The sequence below is a fragment of the Salvelinus fontinalis genome, chromosome 8 (genome assembly GCF_029448725.1).
Source record: "Salvelinus fontinalis isolate EN_2023a chromosome 8, ASM2944872v1, whole genome shotgun sequence".
Taxonomy (NCBI): Eukaryota; Metazoa; Chordata; class Actinopteri; order Salmoniformes; family Salmonidae; genus Salvelinus; species Salvelinus fontinalis.
Window position 1 is genome coordinate 4,835,972 of NC_074672.1, and position 18,546 is coordinate 4,854,517.

The window sequence follows — 18,546 nt, forward strand, 5'->3', positions numbered from 1 at the left end:
CCTACTACATTTATCAACTTTCCTAGTATTAAGCACATTGCTTCTCTTTACAACAGGCTGATAGCCTACCTGGCTGGCATGTTAATTAACCACGGGAAAAGTGTCCTCCATTCGCTATTTAAGTGCATAGAGGACGTATTTTTTTCCCCTGATCCTTTTTCGAGACAGGTATATGATAACGGTCCATTCTAAACCAAACAAATTTCACACATATATTATTTAGTATTTGTCAAGGCAAGACCAAAACAATTATAGTCTGCTGGGTGACAATATTAGCTATGCCTTTTTTTGCGACTTTTTCAAAAAGTCTCACACCTCATGTCGCCTAGCCCATAGATTTAAAGTGGCAAAATAACTTATTGAAATGAAATTAAGCACATGAATCCGCTTTACAAAGGGTGTAGAGCCTAACTGGCATACATACGCAGCACGTGAGTTTCAAGTTTGGGGAATTTTCACTTTCACTATCAAAATTCACCTTTATAATAAAAGCATTACATGCATAATCGCATTTGCCGTCACTTTTGAGAATTGTGTTTTCCCGCTAACCTCTTGAGAATACAGGGGGTGCTGTTTTCCCATTAGCATAATTTCCTTTACAGATTAAACTGCCTCTTATTCAATTATTGCTCCTACTATATGCATATAATTAATACCATTGGATAGAAAACAATCTATAGTTTCTAAAAACCGTTTCAATTTTGTCTCTAAGTGAAACAGAAGTCATTTGACAGCACTTTCCCTGACCAAGAAGAAGAATGCAAGATGTGTATGCTCGCTTCAACGCTCTGCCTATATATGGTCACGCCACCTATGACCCGAAACACACTTCATTCGTCTTCCTCTGGGTGTCTAGAGGACGTCAGAGGAGAATTTTTTTGTTTATCTTGTACTGACGTGAAATAAGACCTATTTCTTTGGCGTGACTGACAACTTCCGGTTCTCTGAATCGCGGGATTTGCAGGTGCGATTGTATACTGTTTTGCTGCCGTTACGGATGAAAACTATCTCCGTCTCGAAGTTTGTTTGATACATGTGACCATATCATCTTAATGTATGTTTTTTCAATATAGTTTAATCAGATTATTTGAATTTTTTCGGGAGTTTTGCCGTGTTCCGTTCTGTGAGTTTTTTAACTTTGGACAGAACCGTGCCAGTCGACCAGTACCTATGCTAAATGAAGAGGGATAGTTGCCATTGTGAATGGATTGAACGACTCATCACGACTAAGGACACCTTGATCAACATTCTGATGAAAGATCAGCAATAGTAAGACCCAATTTACGATGTTATTTCATATATCTGTCGTGCATGTGAACTGGTCGGGCGCGCCCAGCTGGTTCTGGCTGGCGTGGCTATGCTAATTTACCGCTACATTTTGTTTTCGCTATAAAACATTTAATAAATCTGAAATATTGTTTGGATTCACCAGATGTTGGGCTTTCAATATCTGTACGCTGTGTATTTTTTCTGAAATGTTTTAAGACAAGTAATTAGTTATATGACGTTGGTCTCTGTAATTGTTCTGCCTGCATCGGCACTATTTCAGATTGCAGCTGCAATGTAGAACTGTGATTTATACCTGAAAAATGCACATTTTTCAAAAAAAAACTATGCTATACCATAAATATGTTATCAGACTGTCATCTTATGAATTTGTTTCTTGGTTAGTGGCTATATATATTTTCATTTAGTCGAATTAGTGATAGCTACTGACGCAGGAAAAAACTGTTGGAGTAAAAAAATTGTGTCTTTTGCTAACGTGTTTAGCTAATAGATTTACATATTGTGTCTTCCCTGTAAAACATTTTAAAAATCTGAAATGGTGGCTTTATTCACAAGATCTGTGTCTTTCATTAGGTGTCTTGGACTTGTGATTTAATGATATTTAGATGCTACTATTTAATTGTGATGCTATGCTAGCGATGCTAATCAGTGTGGGGGGGGGGTGGGGGGTGCTCCCGAATCCGGGGTAGGTGCTCGGTAGAGGCTAATGGAACATTTGTGCTTGTAGCCTACTGCCATGCGCGCATTGCTGCGCTTACAATGTGAAGAAATAGCTTAATATTATAGCAACATTTTAAGCTAAACGTTCTGATCTGTTGTGTCAGCCTCATTGCTTAAACAAGTTCAGTTGACGCTAGTGGTTGTATTAATTTGGGATCCATCCCATCTCACAACTGTCCCAGACTATGTTTGGAATATTTATTTCTCGCACAGAATAGAATAGGTCAACTGTTGTACTATGGGTGATAGTAGATTGACATAGACTAGTGCTTTTGCTGTTCGTTAGGCCCACTCATCTTGTTGGCTGACCGAAAGTAAATGTGGACAGTTCTTCCAATATCTTCAATATGTGCCTTGAAATTGGATAAGGACACGGGCAGTTGCGTCCCCGATGTGTCCGTCTTTACTTGTAGCCTGTGAGAAAGACCCGATCACGTGAAGGAGAGACATTTGAGGGAGAGGTGCTTTGCAGTATGCAGCTGGGAGAAGGGAATTATAATTATTATATTCAGCCCAATGGCCACTGGCCGCAAAAGGCATGGATTTTTTAGGGGTTATTATGACCACACAAAGGGGATCCCTCAGAGAAAATCAAGGCATATTCAAGTGCTTGTCAAATTGTGAATGAGAGACTGATGAAGTGTGTACAGCCTGCGCAATCACCGGCTGACAAAATGTCATGATGCAACAGCCCTACATGCAAGTGTATGCGAACGATACTGTTGTGTATGCTTTTTCCCCCACTGTTGACCAGGCTCTATCTGAACTACAGTCTGATTCCATTGTTTTACTGGACACCTTTATTGACCTTAAATTAGTACTGAACGTGGGTTAAACTAAGTATCTGTTTTCTACAGCGTACAAAAATGACTAATGATTTAAACATATGCAGCTTGGACACTTCGTTTTATTACAGGCCACAGCTTCAGTGCACATCAATGCATTATTTACCAGAAAGTAGGCTGGTCCTCTTTAAAGTCAAGTAGGTTGATTCATTTCTCTTTTTATTTATAAGTCTCTTTTATAAAAAATCCCACCGTACCTAACATCATTAATAACCTTTAGAAGTATGGTACCATACCTAGTCTCAGGGATGGCTAACTCTGGAAATCCCTTCGGTCTCCCCAAAGTTATGTAAATCAGCTTTAAGTTTCTTTGCATCCCATGTATGAAACAAAGTTCCCAACAACTGGGTGTACTGGTGCCACTCAGGTAGTTCAAAATATTGATTGGGGACCTCTTTTCTGAGGAATGTGATTGTTTTTCTTGAGTGTGTTTGTAATGTTGCATATTTGTATTCTATAGTCATTTGTAAATTGTGTGTATGCAGAGCTCCCTTGTGAAAGAGACCTTGTTCTCAATGGGACTCCCTGTTAAAATAATGATGATTAGTGTGTTATGTGTTATTAGTGTGTGTGTGTGTGTGTGTGTGTGTGTGTGTGTGTGTGTGTGTGTGTGTGTGTGTGTGTGTGTGTGTGTGTGTGTGTGTGTGTGTGTGTGTGTGTAAGTGTGTGTAAGTGTGTGTGTGTGTGTGTGTGTGTGTATTAGCTTGTGGTGTGTATACATCACTGCACAGTTCAGCATTGGGTCAGGTAAGGTTCGACAAATAGCTGAATGATTTAACGGTGAAACGTGTCAGAAGGACATTTATTAATCAATGTCAAACATGCAACAGTGTCTCACCCTCCCCCACATCAAAAAGCATCAAGAAGCACCTACATTGCTGAGTTGTTGAGCGTTGATCCTGGCTTGGACGATGTCAGGGGTATCTGTCACCGAGCTGTACTTGACTTGGTCAATGTGCTGTCTGTAGTTCTTCTACATGGGAAGATGAGAGATGCAATACATTATTTAATGTAACAGGGTCGAAAGATACAGTATGTAAAGACATCTGTAGTGCTGCCTCTGAACATGTTTTTTTTCTACCCCTGAGTTATTTGAATCCTGTGGTAAAGATAACGGCCCCCAAAACCATAGAATGTGGGCTGTGTTAGGTGTGAGACTTACGCACACAGTTGACAAACAAGTTCAGGGCAGGGGCAGCACTTTATGAAAGTTAATTGTGCCTGATAAAATGCGAAGGGGTGGAAAGCAGCAGGGATGGAAGGATGAAAAAGAGACACGTCAGCTACTACAGCAACTGAAATAACAGCAACACTTAACAAAGAGCTGCAGTTAGTTTCAGAATGGGTGGCAAGGAATAAGTCAGTCCTTAATATTTCAAAACGAAAGGCATTGTATGAGGGACAAATGATTCACTAATCCCTAAACCTCAACTAAATCTTGTAATAAACAATGTGGAAATTGAGCAAGTTGAGGTGACTAAACTGTCATGGTAAAAACATATTGATGCAACAGTAGCTATGATGGGGAGAAGTCTGTCCATAATACAGGACTACATAGAGCCATGAGTACATTGAACTCTATTCCACATCAAGTAACTCATGCAAGTAGTAATATTATATATTTTTTAAATATAAAAATACACCTTATGGAACAGCGGGACTGTGAAGCAACACAAACATAGGCACAGAGACATGCATATACACACGATAACATATGCACTATACACACACGTACACATGGATTTGTTTATTAGATATGTGGTAGTAGAGTAGGGGCCTGAGGGAACACACTTAATGTGTTGTGAAAACTGTTGTGAAGTATTGTAATGTTTTGAAAATTGTATAAATGCATTCATTTAGCTGGACCCCAGGAAGAGTAGCAGCTGCCAAGGGACCCATAATAAATACAAAATGAGCAGAATTGAGAAGATGTGAAGTCAACGGTGCACTTATGATTTAGATACCATGGGTTGAGCTCACTCTATATATTAGTCTAGTTTAATGGATGATCCACATTTAAAATGGTTTACCCAGCTACTAGACCCCCTTAAGTTGGCCTCTTTAAAATAGCCCACTTTTTAATTATACAGTCCTCAAGAGGAACCCAATCAAAATGTTGTGCTTTCGGTTTTTCTATCTGAGAAAGCACCCTGTTTACTAGTTTTGGTTACTATGTCCGGTATGAGAGCCATGTTGAACTTATTTGAGGCGAAGGGGAAACTCACGTCCTTGAGCGGATCCAGTTTCCTCTGACTCTGGTAGCCCGGTGTGATGGTGGCTGGGTAGTTGTATTCCACATGGTCAGTTTTCTCCTGCTCATACTCCTGCTTGTAGGCAATCTGTAGGTCACAGAAACATTTGAATAAACGTGATTGATCCCCAGCAGTACCAATACAGACGCACAGGCATGCATGAGACAGAACAGATATGAGTACTGATGGCTGATAGACATTATATGTGCCACATTTACCAATAAAATATACAACACTATGAAAAAGATTCATTAAGAAAGAACCTGTGAGGCTTAGTTGGTAGAGTATGGCGCTTGTAACTTCAGGATCATGTGTTCCATTCGCACTGGGGCCACCCACATGGAAATGTGTACATGTGTAACAGGTAGGGCCTCAGATGGTCAACCTTAAAAGGTTCTGATTCATTTCCTGACTTCCCTATATAAAGTGAATTCTAAATCAGGCACTTGGAGAGACTCCTTTACCTTGGGTCATATTAATGTGCCTGCTTTGTTTGAATAAGGTTGAACGTCATGGTGAAGCTGAAGCAGACCGCCTCTAGGTGGTTCTTGGTGAAACTGATGTGACTCTAAGGACGCACTAATTGTAATTGCTTATCCAACCGCTGTTTTTTCTTTGTTAATGTGTCATTCCACGATTAGAGTGCCTTTTGGGTAGTGTCATTTTGTAAAAAAGAACTATATTTCACGCAATTTTAACATTCTGTGAAAAAGATCACATGTTCAACTTCATAACAAACCTGCTTTTCTAGCTCAAATTTAGAAGAAATATTATAAACGAGGGACATTCCAAAAGGGGGATTTTCAGAGAAAACAAATAACTTCATTTAATAAATAAAAAATTGCTATTGCAATTTTATATGTTATGTTATGTTTAGTAAGGGGAAAAGATGTATGTGATCCAACTGTTAGATTAAGTGTTTCATCAAAATGTATACGCATAATTCCTGAGAGACATAGAAGGCACTCTATTCGTGGAACGACGATCCTAAACTAAGTATTAGAGCCACTTCCCACGGTGTTGCATTGCAGTGCCAGGATAATTGTAGAACTTATTGAGTGGACCTGCTTTTCGATAACCTAAAAGGTGAGACTTATTGAGTAAACAACACATGTGTAATTGGTGACAGTTTCAAATGACTATTGGGTACATTTTGAAGTGTGCAGTGCATCCTAACAATTTGTATTCTAACCTAATCAATGACTTATCCTTGTAATACATCTGCAATTGTGGTCGAGTTGGTCTTAAAGAAACAATGTATATTTTTTTACAAGAAACCTTAGTATTGCTCAACAGAATCCTATTTTTCTAAATAAAAGCTATTTTTTGTATTCTGGTGTACTTCTATCATTTATTTGATAGGCCTGTGTTAGGAGCCTTAGTTTGGAGCTACCCGTTGCTCCTGTCTAAACTAATGGGTGGCATAGTGTAGCTAATATCTATCTGGTCACACATACACTACTGTAAGTCACTTTGGATAAAAGCGTCTGCTAAATGGAATATAGAGTGCCTTCAGAAAATATTCACACCCCTTTTAAATGTGTTCACATTTTGTTATGTTACAGTCTGCATTTAAAATGGATTGATTGAATTGAGTTTTTGTGTCACTGATCTGCACACAATAGCCCGTCATATCGAAGTGGAATATTGTTTGTAGAACATTTTTGAAATTAATACAAATTTAAAGCTTGAAGGTCTTCAGTGGATAAGTATTCAACCCGTTTGTTATGGCAATACCTAAAAAAGTTAAGGAGTACAGATGTGCTTGACAAATCACATACAGTTGAAGTCGGAAGTGTACATACACCTTAGCCAAATACATTTAAACTCAGTTTTTCACAATTCCTGACATTTAATCCTAGTAAAAAATTCCCTGTCTTTTTTTTCTTTACAAAAAACACAAGGATAAGGGTAACATTAAAGTATTAGAACATGAAGGACAAACAATACAGCATCAAGACACTATCGAACATGTATCAGTCTTTCAGAGCCATCCTTATGTGTGAGGGTGCGTGTGTGTGCATGATAGTGATATAAAATATATGTCATAGTTTCCTTTTTTCATGATCACAATCTTGTGAAACCCAAACCCTCCAAGATCCCCTCACAGTTCTCCAATAGCTGTCCCTCAACCATTCGAGACCCCTACAATTAATTCCATTCAAGAACCCCCCCCCCCCCAATGCACCAACAACCAAGAGAATGAACTAAAGAGAAAAAAGGAAAAGACAGAAGAAAACAGCAAACAACAATGCAACAAAAATTATACAAAATAATACATATAAAACAAAGGACATCAAGGACACCTGAAATCACAACAGCAATGCCAACTGTATATGTTTGTGTGCATGTCTGGCACTATTACATGTATGTGTGTGTTCTTGTATGTGTTTATTTGAATGAGAGTGTGTGTATATGCATGTTTACAGACACCTGCACGGCATCAGCCCCAGGCAAACCGGCATTAGTTGTAAAAACACTGCCACTTAGTGTCATTCAAATGTACTTTTATTATGTTTTATTTTGACTTTTTTCCCCCTTTATCTTTTGACCATTCTCTCTCTCACACAGCAACTCCACTCTCACTTGTCTCCAATTCCACATCCCAACCCTCAGCTTCCGTCAGCCCATTCCGTCTATCTCTGCTGGCTACCCACTTCGTGTTTCTACGCAACACATATCTTTCAACTATGCTGTGATGTTTAACGTACAATTTCAATCTATCTAATCGAATAGAATCTACAGATTGCGTGTTGAAGATAAATACTTTTACTAAGAGTATTAGTATATTAGTCATTGACTGACCCGGTCTCTCCAGATCTCCTAACAGTACTATTTCTAGGGTCAATTTTAGATCAATGCTATGCATTTTCAGACATTCCTGAACCTGAGACCAGAAACAGGCTACCTGAGGGCAATACCAAAATAAATGGTCTATTGATTCTGGATCCTCACAACAAAATCTGCAGAGCTTCGATGATTTTATGCCTCAAATATTCAACATTTTGTTGGTGGCAAGAATTTGATATAATAATTTTAGCTGAAAAGCACGAAGTCTTGAATCTTGCATTGTTTTATCATACAATGTGATTTTCTGGATTTTTGTTTTAGATTCCGTCTCTCACAGTTGAAGTGTACCTATGATAAAAAATGACAGACCTCTACATGCTTTGTAAGTAGGAAAACCTGCAAAATCGTCAGTGTATCAAATACTTGATCTCCCCACTGTATATCCAAAAACCTCAGTTTACATTGGCGCCATGTTCAGAAATGCCTCCAAAATATACAGAGAAATTGCAGAGAGCCACGTCAAATAACATAAATACTCGTCATAAACTTTGATGAAAGATACATGTTTTACATAGAATTAAAGATACACTTGTTCTTAATGCAACCGCTGTGTCAGATTTCAAAAAGCTTTACGGCAAAAGCACAATATTCAATAATCTGAGAACAGCGTTCAGCCACAAAAACTCCCAGGACTCCCACTTCCACAAGAAATGTTCGTTTTGTTCGGTAATGTCCATCATTTATGTCCAACTAGCTATTTTTGTTAGCGTGTTTGGTAAACAAATCCAAAGTCAGGAAGCGCGTTCATTAAAAGCAGACGAAATGTCAAAAAGTTCAGTAACAGTCAGTAGAAACATGTCAAACAATGTATTGAATCAATCTTTAGAATGTTTTTAACATAAATATTGAATAATGTTCCAACCGGAGAATTACATTGACTTCAGGTGAGCGATGGAACAGAGCTCCCTCTCATGTGAACATGCATGGTCAGGTAATGATAGACCTGACTAATTCCTGTCTCCTTCGGCCCCACTTCACAGTAGAGGCATCAGACAAGGTTCTACAGACTGTTGACATCTAATGGAAGCCGTAGGAAGTGCAAACTCATCCATATCCCACTGTGTATTCAATAGGGGCTTGGTTGAAAATCGACCAGCCTCAGAATTCCCACTTCCCGTTTGGATTTTTTTCTCAGGTTTTTGCCTGCCATATGAGTTCTGTTATACTCACAGACATCATTCAAACTTCAGAGTGTTTTCTATCCAATACCAGTAATAATATGCATATATTAGCAACTGGGACTGAGGAGCAGGCAGTTTACTATGGGCACCTCTGGGCACCTTTCATCCAAGCTACTCAATACTGCTCCTGTAGCCATAAGAAGTTTTAACATTATTTTTTTATGACTTACCCATCTCTGTACCCCACATACCGGTATACAATTATCTGTAAGGTCCCTCAATCGAATAGTGAATTTCAAGCACAGATTCAAGCACAAAGACCAGGGGGGTCTTTCAATGCTTTGCAAAGAAGGGCACCGATAGATATGTGAGAGAAAAAAATACACTGAATATGCCTTTGAGCATGGTGAAGTTATTAATTAGGCTTTGTATTGTGTATTAATCACTACAAAAATACAGGCGTCCTTCCTAACTCAAGTGCCAGAGAGGAAGGAAACTGCTCAGGGATTTCACCATGAGGCCAGTACTGATTTTAAAACAGCAATAGAGTTTAATTGCTGTGATAGGAGAAAACTGAGGAGGGATAAACATCATTGTAGTTAGTCCACAATACTAACCTAAATGACAGAGTGAACTGAAGGAAGACTGTACAGAATAAAACATATTCCAAAATATGCATCCTGTTTGCAACAAGGCATGTAAGTAATACTGCAAAAAATCTGTCAAAGAAATTAACTTTTTTGTCCTGAATACAAAGCGTTATGTGCGGGGCAAATCCAACACAACACATCACTGAGTACCACTCTTAATATTTTCAAGCATGGTGGCTGGCTGCATCAAGTTATGGGTATGGCAAGGACTAGGGATTTTTTGTGGGGGGTGGTTAAAAAGAAACGGAATACAGCTTATAAGCACAGACCAAATCCTAGAGGAAAACCTGGTTGTCTGCTTTCCAACAGACACGAGAAGAAAAATTCACCTTTCAGCAGGACAATAACCTAAAACACAAAGCCAAATCTACACTAGAGTTGCTTACCAAGACAACACTGAATGTTCCTGAGTGGCATAGCTACAGTTTTCATTTAAGTGGCTTGAAAATCTATGGCAAGACCTGAAAATGTCAGTCTAGCAATGATCAACAATCAACTTGACAGAGCTTGAAGAATTTTTAAAAGAATAAAAATCGGCAAATATTGTACAATCCAGGTGTGCAAAGCTCTTAGAGGCTTACCCAAAAAGACACCGAAGGTGCTTCTACAAAGTATTGACTCAGGGGTGTGAATAGTTATGTAAATTAGATATTTCTGTATCTCCTTTTCAATACATTTGGAAGAATGTTTTCACTTTGTCAATATGTGGTATTGTGTGTAGATGGGTGAGAAAAAAATCGATTTAATCCATTTTGAATTTAGGCTGTAACACAACAATGTGGAATAAGTCAAGGTGTGTGAATACTTTCTGAAGGCACTGTATATGGATATTTTTTTTAAAAGACTGTTTTAATACATACATGGTAGACTGTTTAAATAGATACCACATGCTACAGTTATTGATACAAATAATATATTATTAAGTAACCTAATTACTAAGGTAAACGTGTTTTCTAGAGTGATGAATCATGCTTCACCATCTGACAGTCTGACGGGCGAATCTGGGTTTGGCGGATGCCAGGAGAGCGCTACCTGCCAGAATGCATAGTGCCAACTGTAAAGTTTGGGGGAGGATGAATAATAATGTATGGCATTTCTATAGCGCTTTCATAGAATCTCAAAGCACTTCAACAGAAAAAAAACAAACAAGAAATATATCATGATAGGTCAACCAATAGAGGCCAAGTCTTTGAAAGCTGCATCCTCCGAAGATGGAGGGTCCGTTCATGGCTTGAGCGGAGAGAGCTGGTCAGAGAATGGTAGATGATGCTGATGGAGTTTGCTGATGATCTTGTAGAGGGAAAGTCTGGGAACCAGCCTGAGTCTTAAAGCCACTGGATTTCTCTTCCACTCTGGGTAGCACCCACTTGGGTGATGCCTCAGCGTTTCTGGGCACCAGAAAGCTCACCTCACAAAGTTCCAAATAGTAGCCAGTCCTCCTTACTACGAACACCCCACTGCACCTCTCTGATTCAGAGGGGTTGAGTTAAATGCAAGAGACACATTTCAGTTGAATGCATTCAGTTGTGCAACTGACTAGGTATCTTCTTTCTTTACCTTTCCATCCCAGCATATTCTGTAGTATTCATAGTATACTCATAGTATACTCATAGTATATTGTGTATATATTCCTACTACCCTTCCTCCTTTTTAAAATATGGTTCTGTGACTTGGTTGTATTTATGTCTGTGTGTATGTGTGTGTGTGTGTTGCACTGTTGAGGAGAGCCTGTGAGTAAGCATTTCGCTGCAACATTTACATCCTGTATTCTGGGAATGTGACCCATATATTTTGATTTGATAATAGCCAGGCACTAATTAGCCAAATAAATAGTTAAGCTTTTTTAAGGTATTATGAGCCAATGGTAACCTATTAGGCATGTATTCAGTATTTTTTCTTCTTTATCTAATACATTTGTTTATTCATTCACAACTAAGATGTTGCTGGGATCAGTATAGGCAGTGTGGTCCCCTGGTCTTCTGCTACCAGAGCTGTGAGAAAGGATGCTAGACCTAGCAGAGACGGCTCAGTGGCGGTAGGTGCAGTGGCGGTAGGAAGAACACAGAGAAAGAGACACAAATGTAAGGCCAATTCCTTAATATGTAATAGTGATTACCACTAGAGTATGATGTGCTGCTAAAATGCCAGGGCTGAATTTTTGTCCCAGTCAGCCAATGCTTGCCATAACAAAGGGGTTGAATACTTTTTGACTCAAGACATTTCAGCTTTTAATTTCTTATTAATTTGCAAAAATGTCAAAAAAACTAAATTCCACTTTTACATTATGGGCTATTATGTGTAGATCGGTGACACACAAACTCAATTTAATAAATGTTATATTCAGGCTGTAACACAACAAAATGTGGAAAAAGTCAAGGGGTGTGAATACTTTCTGAAAGCACTGTACATATTGGCAAGTTTAATCATAGAAATACAGTAGATACATTCTATTATGGTTTTCTTGGAATAATGGTCTGGGGCTAATTTTCATGGCTCGGGCTAGGCCCCTTAGTTCAAGTGAAGGGAAATCTTAACGCTACAGCATACAATGACATTCTAGACGATTCTGTGCTTCCGAAGGGTGAGGCCCTTTCCTTTATCAGCATGACAAAGCGAAGTTCGTACAGAAATGGTTTGTTGAGATCGGTGTGGAAGAACTTGACCGGCATACACAGAGCCCTGACATTTACTGGCCAACACAGAGCCCTGACCTTTACAGTTGGCATCATTCCCTAAACCTCAACTAAATCTTCTAATAAGTAATGTGGAAATTCAGCAACTTGAGGTGACTAAACTGCTTGGAGTAACCCTGGATTGTAAACTGTCATGGTCAAAACATATTGATACAACACTAGCTAAGATGGGGAGAAGTCTGTCCATAATAAAGCGCTGCTCTGCCTTTTTAACAGCTGTATCAACAAGGCAGGTCCTACAGGCTCTAGTTTTGCCACACATGGACTACTGTTCAGTCGTGTGGTTAGGTGCCACAAAGAGGGACTTAGGAAAATTGCAATAGGCTCAGAACAGGGCAGCACAGCTGGCCCTTGGATGTACACAGAGATCAAACATTAATAATATGCATGTCAATCTCTCCTGGCTCAAAGTAAAGGAGGGATTAACTTAATCACAACTTGTATTTATGTATTTATTTATGTTGAAAGCACCGAGCTATCTGTTTAAAATACTAGCACACAGCTCAGACACCCATGCATATCCCACAAGACATGCCACCAGAGGTCTCTTCACAGTCCCTAACTTCAGAACAGACTATGGGAGACACACAGTACTACATAGCGCCATGACTGCATGGAACTATTCCACATCAGGTAACTGATGCAAGCAGTAGAATCAGATTTTAAAAACAGATAAAAATACACCTTATGGAACAGCGGGACTGTAAAGCAACACAAACATAGGCACAGAAACATGCATATACACACGATAACATATGCACTATATACACAAGTACACATCGATTTTGTGTTATAGATATGTGGTAGTAGAGTATGGGCCTGAGGGCACACAGTGTGTTGTGAATTCTGTAATGAATGTGTTGTAATGTTTTGAAAATGGTATATCTGCCTTAACTTTTCCAGACCCCAGGAAGACTAGCTGCTGCCTTGGCAACAGCTAATGGGGATCCATAATAAATACAAATAGAAATACCTCAACCCCATCGAACAGCTTTGGGATGAATTGCAAGGCCTAATCGCCCAACATCAGTGCCCGAGCTCACTAATGCTCTTGTGGCTAAATGGAAGTAAATCTCTGCAGTAATGTTGCAACATCCAGTGGAAAGCCTTCCCAGAAGCGTGTAGGCTGTTATAGTAGGAAAGGGGGGACCAACTTCATATTAATACCCATGATTTTGGAATGAGATGTTCAGGTGTCCACATACTTTTGGTCATGTAGTGTATTAGTTCAGAGTAAAAACGAAGAAAGTCTTACATTGCTTGCCAGCTTTCTGACGTTCATAGCGTGTACAGCATTCTTGTCCATCTCAGAGCCTTCATAGTGCCCTTTCATGTGGTTGGTATACTTCTCCTTGTACTTGTTCTGTAGGAAAATATAAATATAAATAAATATAAATATATATAATATATAAATATAAAATGTCACTCTTTGACCCCAGGGCGACATCCATGAACGTCTTTTTTTTCTGTGGACGTTGAAATCAATGCCGGTCCGGACCCCAAAAAATGTAAACGCTGGTCCGGACCGGCATTGATTTCAACGTCCACAGAAGTCCATACCGGACCGGCCTATATTTGGCCCAATCAAATACAATAAAATTTTGTTAGTAACATGCGCCGAATACAACAGGTGTAGACCTTACAGTTAAATGCTTACTTACAAGCCCCTAACCAACAATGCAGTTAATATATATATTATATATATATATGGATGAGATTAAAAAATAAAAGTAACAAATAATTAATGAGCAGCAGTAAAATACAGAAAAGTACAGAGTCAATGTGCAGGGACACCAGTTAGTTGAGGAAATATGTACATGTGGGCACAGTTATTAAAGTGACTATGCACAGATGATAACAACAGACAGTAGCAGCGGTGTAAAAGAGGGGGGGGGCAATGCAAATAGTCTGGCTAGCCATTTGATTAGGTGTTGAGGAGTCTTATGGCTTGGGGGTAAAAGCTGTTTAGAAGCCTCTTAGACCTAGACTTGGCGCTATGGTATCGCTTGCCATGCGGTAGCAGAGAGAACAGTCTATGACTAGGGTGGTTAGAGTATTTGACAATTTTTAGGGCCTTCCTCTGACACCGCCTGGTGTAGAGGTCCTGGATGGCAGGCAGCTTAGCCCCAGTGATGTACTTGGCCATTCGCTCTACCCTCTGTAGTGCCTTGCGGTCGGAGGCCGAGCAGTTGCCATACCAGGCAGTGGTGCAACCAGTCAGGATGCTCTCAATGTTGCTGTAGAATCTTTTGAGAATCTGAGGACCCATGCCAAATCATTTGTGTTTCCTGAGGAGGAATAGACTTTGTCGTGCACTCTTCACGACTATCTTGGTGTGCTTGGAACATGCTAGTTTGTTGGTGATGTGGACATCAAGGAACTTGAAGCTCTCAACATGCTCCACTGCAGCCTTGTCGATGAGAATGGGGGCGTGCTCGGTCCTCTTTTTCCTGTAGTCCACAATCATCTCCTTTGTCTTGATCACATTTAGGAAGAGGTTGTTGTCCTGGCACCACATGGCCAGGTCTCTGACCTCTTCTCTATAGGCTGTCTCGTCGTTGTCGGTGATCAGGCTGTTGTGTCATCGGCAAAATAAATGATGGTGTTGGAGTTGTGCCTGGCGATGCAGTCATGAGTGAACAGGGGGTACAGGAGGGGGCTGAGAACGCACCCCTGAGGGGCCCCTGTGTTGAGGATCAGCGTGGCGGATGTGTTGTTACCTACCCTTAACACCTGGGGGTGGCCCGTCAGGAAGTCCAGGATCCAGTTCCAGAGGGAGGTGTTTAGTCCCAGGGTCCTTAGCTTAGTGATGAGCTTTGAGGGCACTATGGTGTTGAACGCTGAGCTGTAGTCAATTAATAGCATTGAAGGTCCCCAAGAATACAGTGGAATCCATCATTCTTAAATGGAAGAAGTTTGGAACCACCAAGACTCTTCCTAGAGCTGGCTGCCAGGCCAAACTGAGCAATCGGGGGAGAAGGGCCTTGGTCAGGGAGGTGACCAAGAACCAAATGGTCACTCTGACAGAGCTCCAGAGTTCCACTGTGGAGATGGGAGAACCTTCCAGAAGGACAATCATCTCTACAGCACTCCAGGAATCAGCCTTTATGGTACAGTGGCCAGATGGAAGCCACTCCTCAGTAAAAGGCACATGACAGCCCGCTTGGAGTTTGTCAAAAGGAACCTAAAGACTCTCAGACCATGGTTTGATGAAACCAAGATTGAACTATTTGGCTTGATCCCATACTTCACGTCTGAAGGAAACATGGCACCATTCCTACGGTGAAGCATGGTGGCGGCAGGGTCTGGGAGACTAGTCAGGATCGAGGGAAAGATGAATGGAGGAAGGTTCAAAGAGATCCTTGATGAAAACCTGCTCCAGAGCACTCAGGACCTCAGACTGGGGTAAAGGCTCACCTTCCAACAGGACAACGACCCTAACCACACAGCCAAGACAATACAGGAGTGGCTTCATGGCAAGTCTCTGAATGTGCTTGAGTGGCTCAGCCAGAGCCCGGACTTGAACCCTATCGAACATCTCTGGAGAGACCTGAAAGTAGCTGTGCATCGACGCTCCCCGTCCAACCTGACAGAGCTTGTGAGGATCTGCAGAGAATAATGGGAGAACCTCCCCAAATACAGGTGTGCCAAGCTTGTAACTTCATACCCAAGAAGACTTGAGGCTGTAATCACTGCCAAAGTTGCTTCAGCAAAGTACTGAGTAAAGGGTCTGAATACTTGATGTAAATGTGATATTTCTGTTTTAAATGTTTCATACACTTGTAAAAATGTCTAAAACCTTTTTCTTTTGTCATTATGGGGTATTGTGTGTAGATTGATGAGGGATTTTTTTTTTTTTGAATAAGGCAGTAGCGTAACAAAGTGTGTAAAAACTCAAGGGGTCTGAATGCACGGTATATTTCTTGCATAGAATAGGTCAAGTTTTGTACTATGGGGGATAGTAGATTGACATAGGCTAGTGCTTTTGCTGTTTGTTAGGCCTAATCATCTGAGGATGATTGGCTGAAAAATTGGCTGATAAATTCAACGTGGACAGTTCTTCCAATATCTTCAATATGCGCCTCGGAATTGGATAAGGACGCACGCAGTTGTCTCCAATGTGTCTGTCTTTACTTGTAGCATGCGAGAAAGACCCAATCACGTGAAGGAGAGCCATGTGAGTGAGAGGAGCTTCAGCATGCAGCCGGGAGAAGGCAATTATAATTATTATACTCAGCCCAAGGGCACAACGGCCACTGGGCGCAAAACGCATGGATTTTTTAAAGGGGCATTACGGCCTCACAAAGGGGATGCAGCTGGGAAATTCAAGGCATTATCAAGTGCTTGTCAAATTGTGAATGAGAGACTGATGAAGTGTGTACAGCCTGTGCAAAAAACTAAGCAGAGCTAATGCCTTTCATGCAACATTTTTCTAATCATTATTAGAGTCACATCATGCAGCCTTAGAATGTATTAAAAAACATATAGCCCAACGTTTTTATCACAACTAAAGTTACATACATAACTCTAAAATAAGCATATAGGAGAGCCTGTTTCTTTGTTAACCGCTCAACACAGAATAGCTGCTTGTGCGCACTTCCTCAAATCATTTGGAGAAAATATCCTTTCTATTTTATTCAGTTATGTTAAATTGTATTCCATATGGCATAGCCAGTTCAGGGCCGTTCAGGGCCTAACATAAGGACAACTCAGTGTATGCTATTCCGTTTTTCTGAAGACTATATTTCTTCATATCATGTTTCTTTAGACCCATTTAAAATAAATAATGGATTTATTGTGATGGTGTAGGCTATATTACATGCATTTATTATACTTTTTAAAATGTAGATGTTCCAAAGGTCTGCATCAGTGGCTTTTAGGCTATGCATGGAACTAGGAGATGCTAAATGTGTTTATGTTAATTACCGGTCAATTACCGTGAGACCGGCAGTTATTTGCTTGACAATCACCGGCTGACAAAATGTTGTGACCGCCACAACCCTCATACCATCATGGTCACCTAATCATTCCCAGCTTCCAAAAGGCTCATTCATCCCCCCTTCTCTCCCCTGTTCCCCAGGTCGTTGCTGTAAATGAGAATGTGTTCTCAGTCAACTTACCTTGTAAAATAAAGGTAAAATGAAAATATTTGAGATGTATGAGTTACGTGCCTTTCCGGCAGAACCACCATCCACAATGACACGTTGTGCTCCCAAAGCTAGCGTGCCTACCGCTAACAAAACCATGGTCTTGGTTGGGCAAGGACGACACTACTTCAGGTCTCAGGGAGGATGACATCACCCACGATGGTTACTAGTGCTAACTAGCTCACATCTGCTATTTCGAGTATTTGGTTATACGTTTCCATTTATAAACCATTCTAGCATCTATTACATACTCATTCCCCATACTCACCAATCTATTTTTGTATTTAAATCTTAAACTATGACACTTTGGCAATGCTTAGCTAGCGCTTAAACTAATATAGTAGCAACACCATATGAAAAGCATCTTTGCACGTGCATCTGCCGTGTTGCTCATGCAGTCCTCACATCACTGCTGAACTTGGCAGCCTTGGATGCATTCTTGTACTGGGGCGTCTCACAGTAGTTGATGCTGTGGCCTTTAGTGTTCTCAAGGTCCTTCTTGTACTCAACCTGCCAGGGAGAAAACAGAGCACACATTACAATAGGTGTTCCATCACAGTCAAACAGACAATTAGGCAAACTTGAATCCCAAATGTGTCTCTGAGCTCGATCCTGACGCCCTAAGCTTAACCTCTAAGGATGATGTGTATGGATGATGTCACTCTGTATGAATCTGCCACCTGCAGAGACTTTCCTGACCATTGACCTCCACAGAAGAATTTGTCGAGATGATTTGTAAGAGGAGAAATGGTTCAGAATAGATGCTCCAACTAACGTGTTGCATTTATCAACGAGCTCAAAGACAAATAGAACTAGCTAATCTTTCCTTGCCCATGGAGCTAAGTTAAGTCCATAGGGCCGAGCGGACATAACATTTGGGACACTATGTAAATGACTGTGGAACATGGCAATGCAAATAAGTGGACTTTAGTTATGATTTTGTCCTCTTCTGTTTCTTTTTTTAATCTTCATTGTTTGTGG

At 40.3% G+C, this 18,546-nt stretch overlaps 1 protein-coding gene across 2 annotated transcripts in view; it reads right to left on the reverse strand.

Moving 5' to 3' along the window:
• The window catches only part of nrap (nebulin-related anchoring protein), a 101,641-nt gene that overhangs the window by 67,318 nt on the left and 15,777 nt on the right, over positions 1-18,546 (reverse strand). For both annotated transcript variants that reach the window (XM_055930783.1, XM_055930782.1), the window contains exons 11-14: positions 17,971-18,075; positions 13,674-13,781; positions 5,078-5,191; positions 3,727-3,825 (exon numbers count right to left, since the gene is read on the reverse strand). In XM_055930783.1, the coding sequence (XP_055786758.1) occupies positions 3,727-3,825; positions 5,078-5,191; positions 13,674-13,781; positions 17,971-18,075 (426 nt within the window). The remainder of the gene's footprint in view (positions 1-3,726; positions 3,826-5,077; positions 5,192-13,673; positions 13,782-17,970; positions 18,076-18,546) is intronic.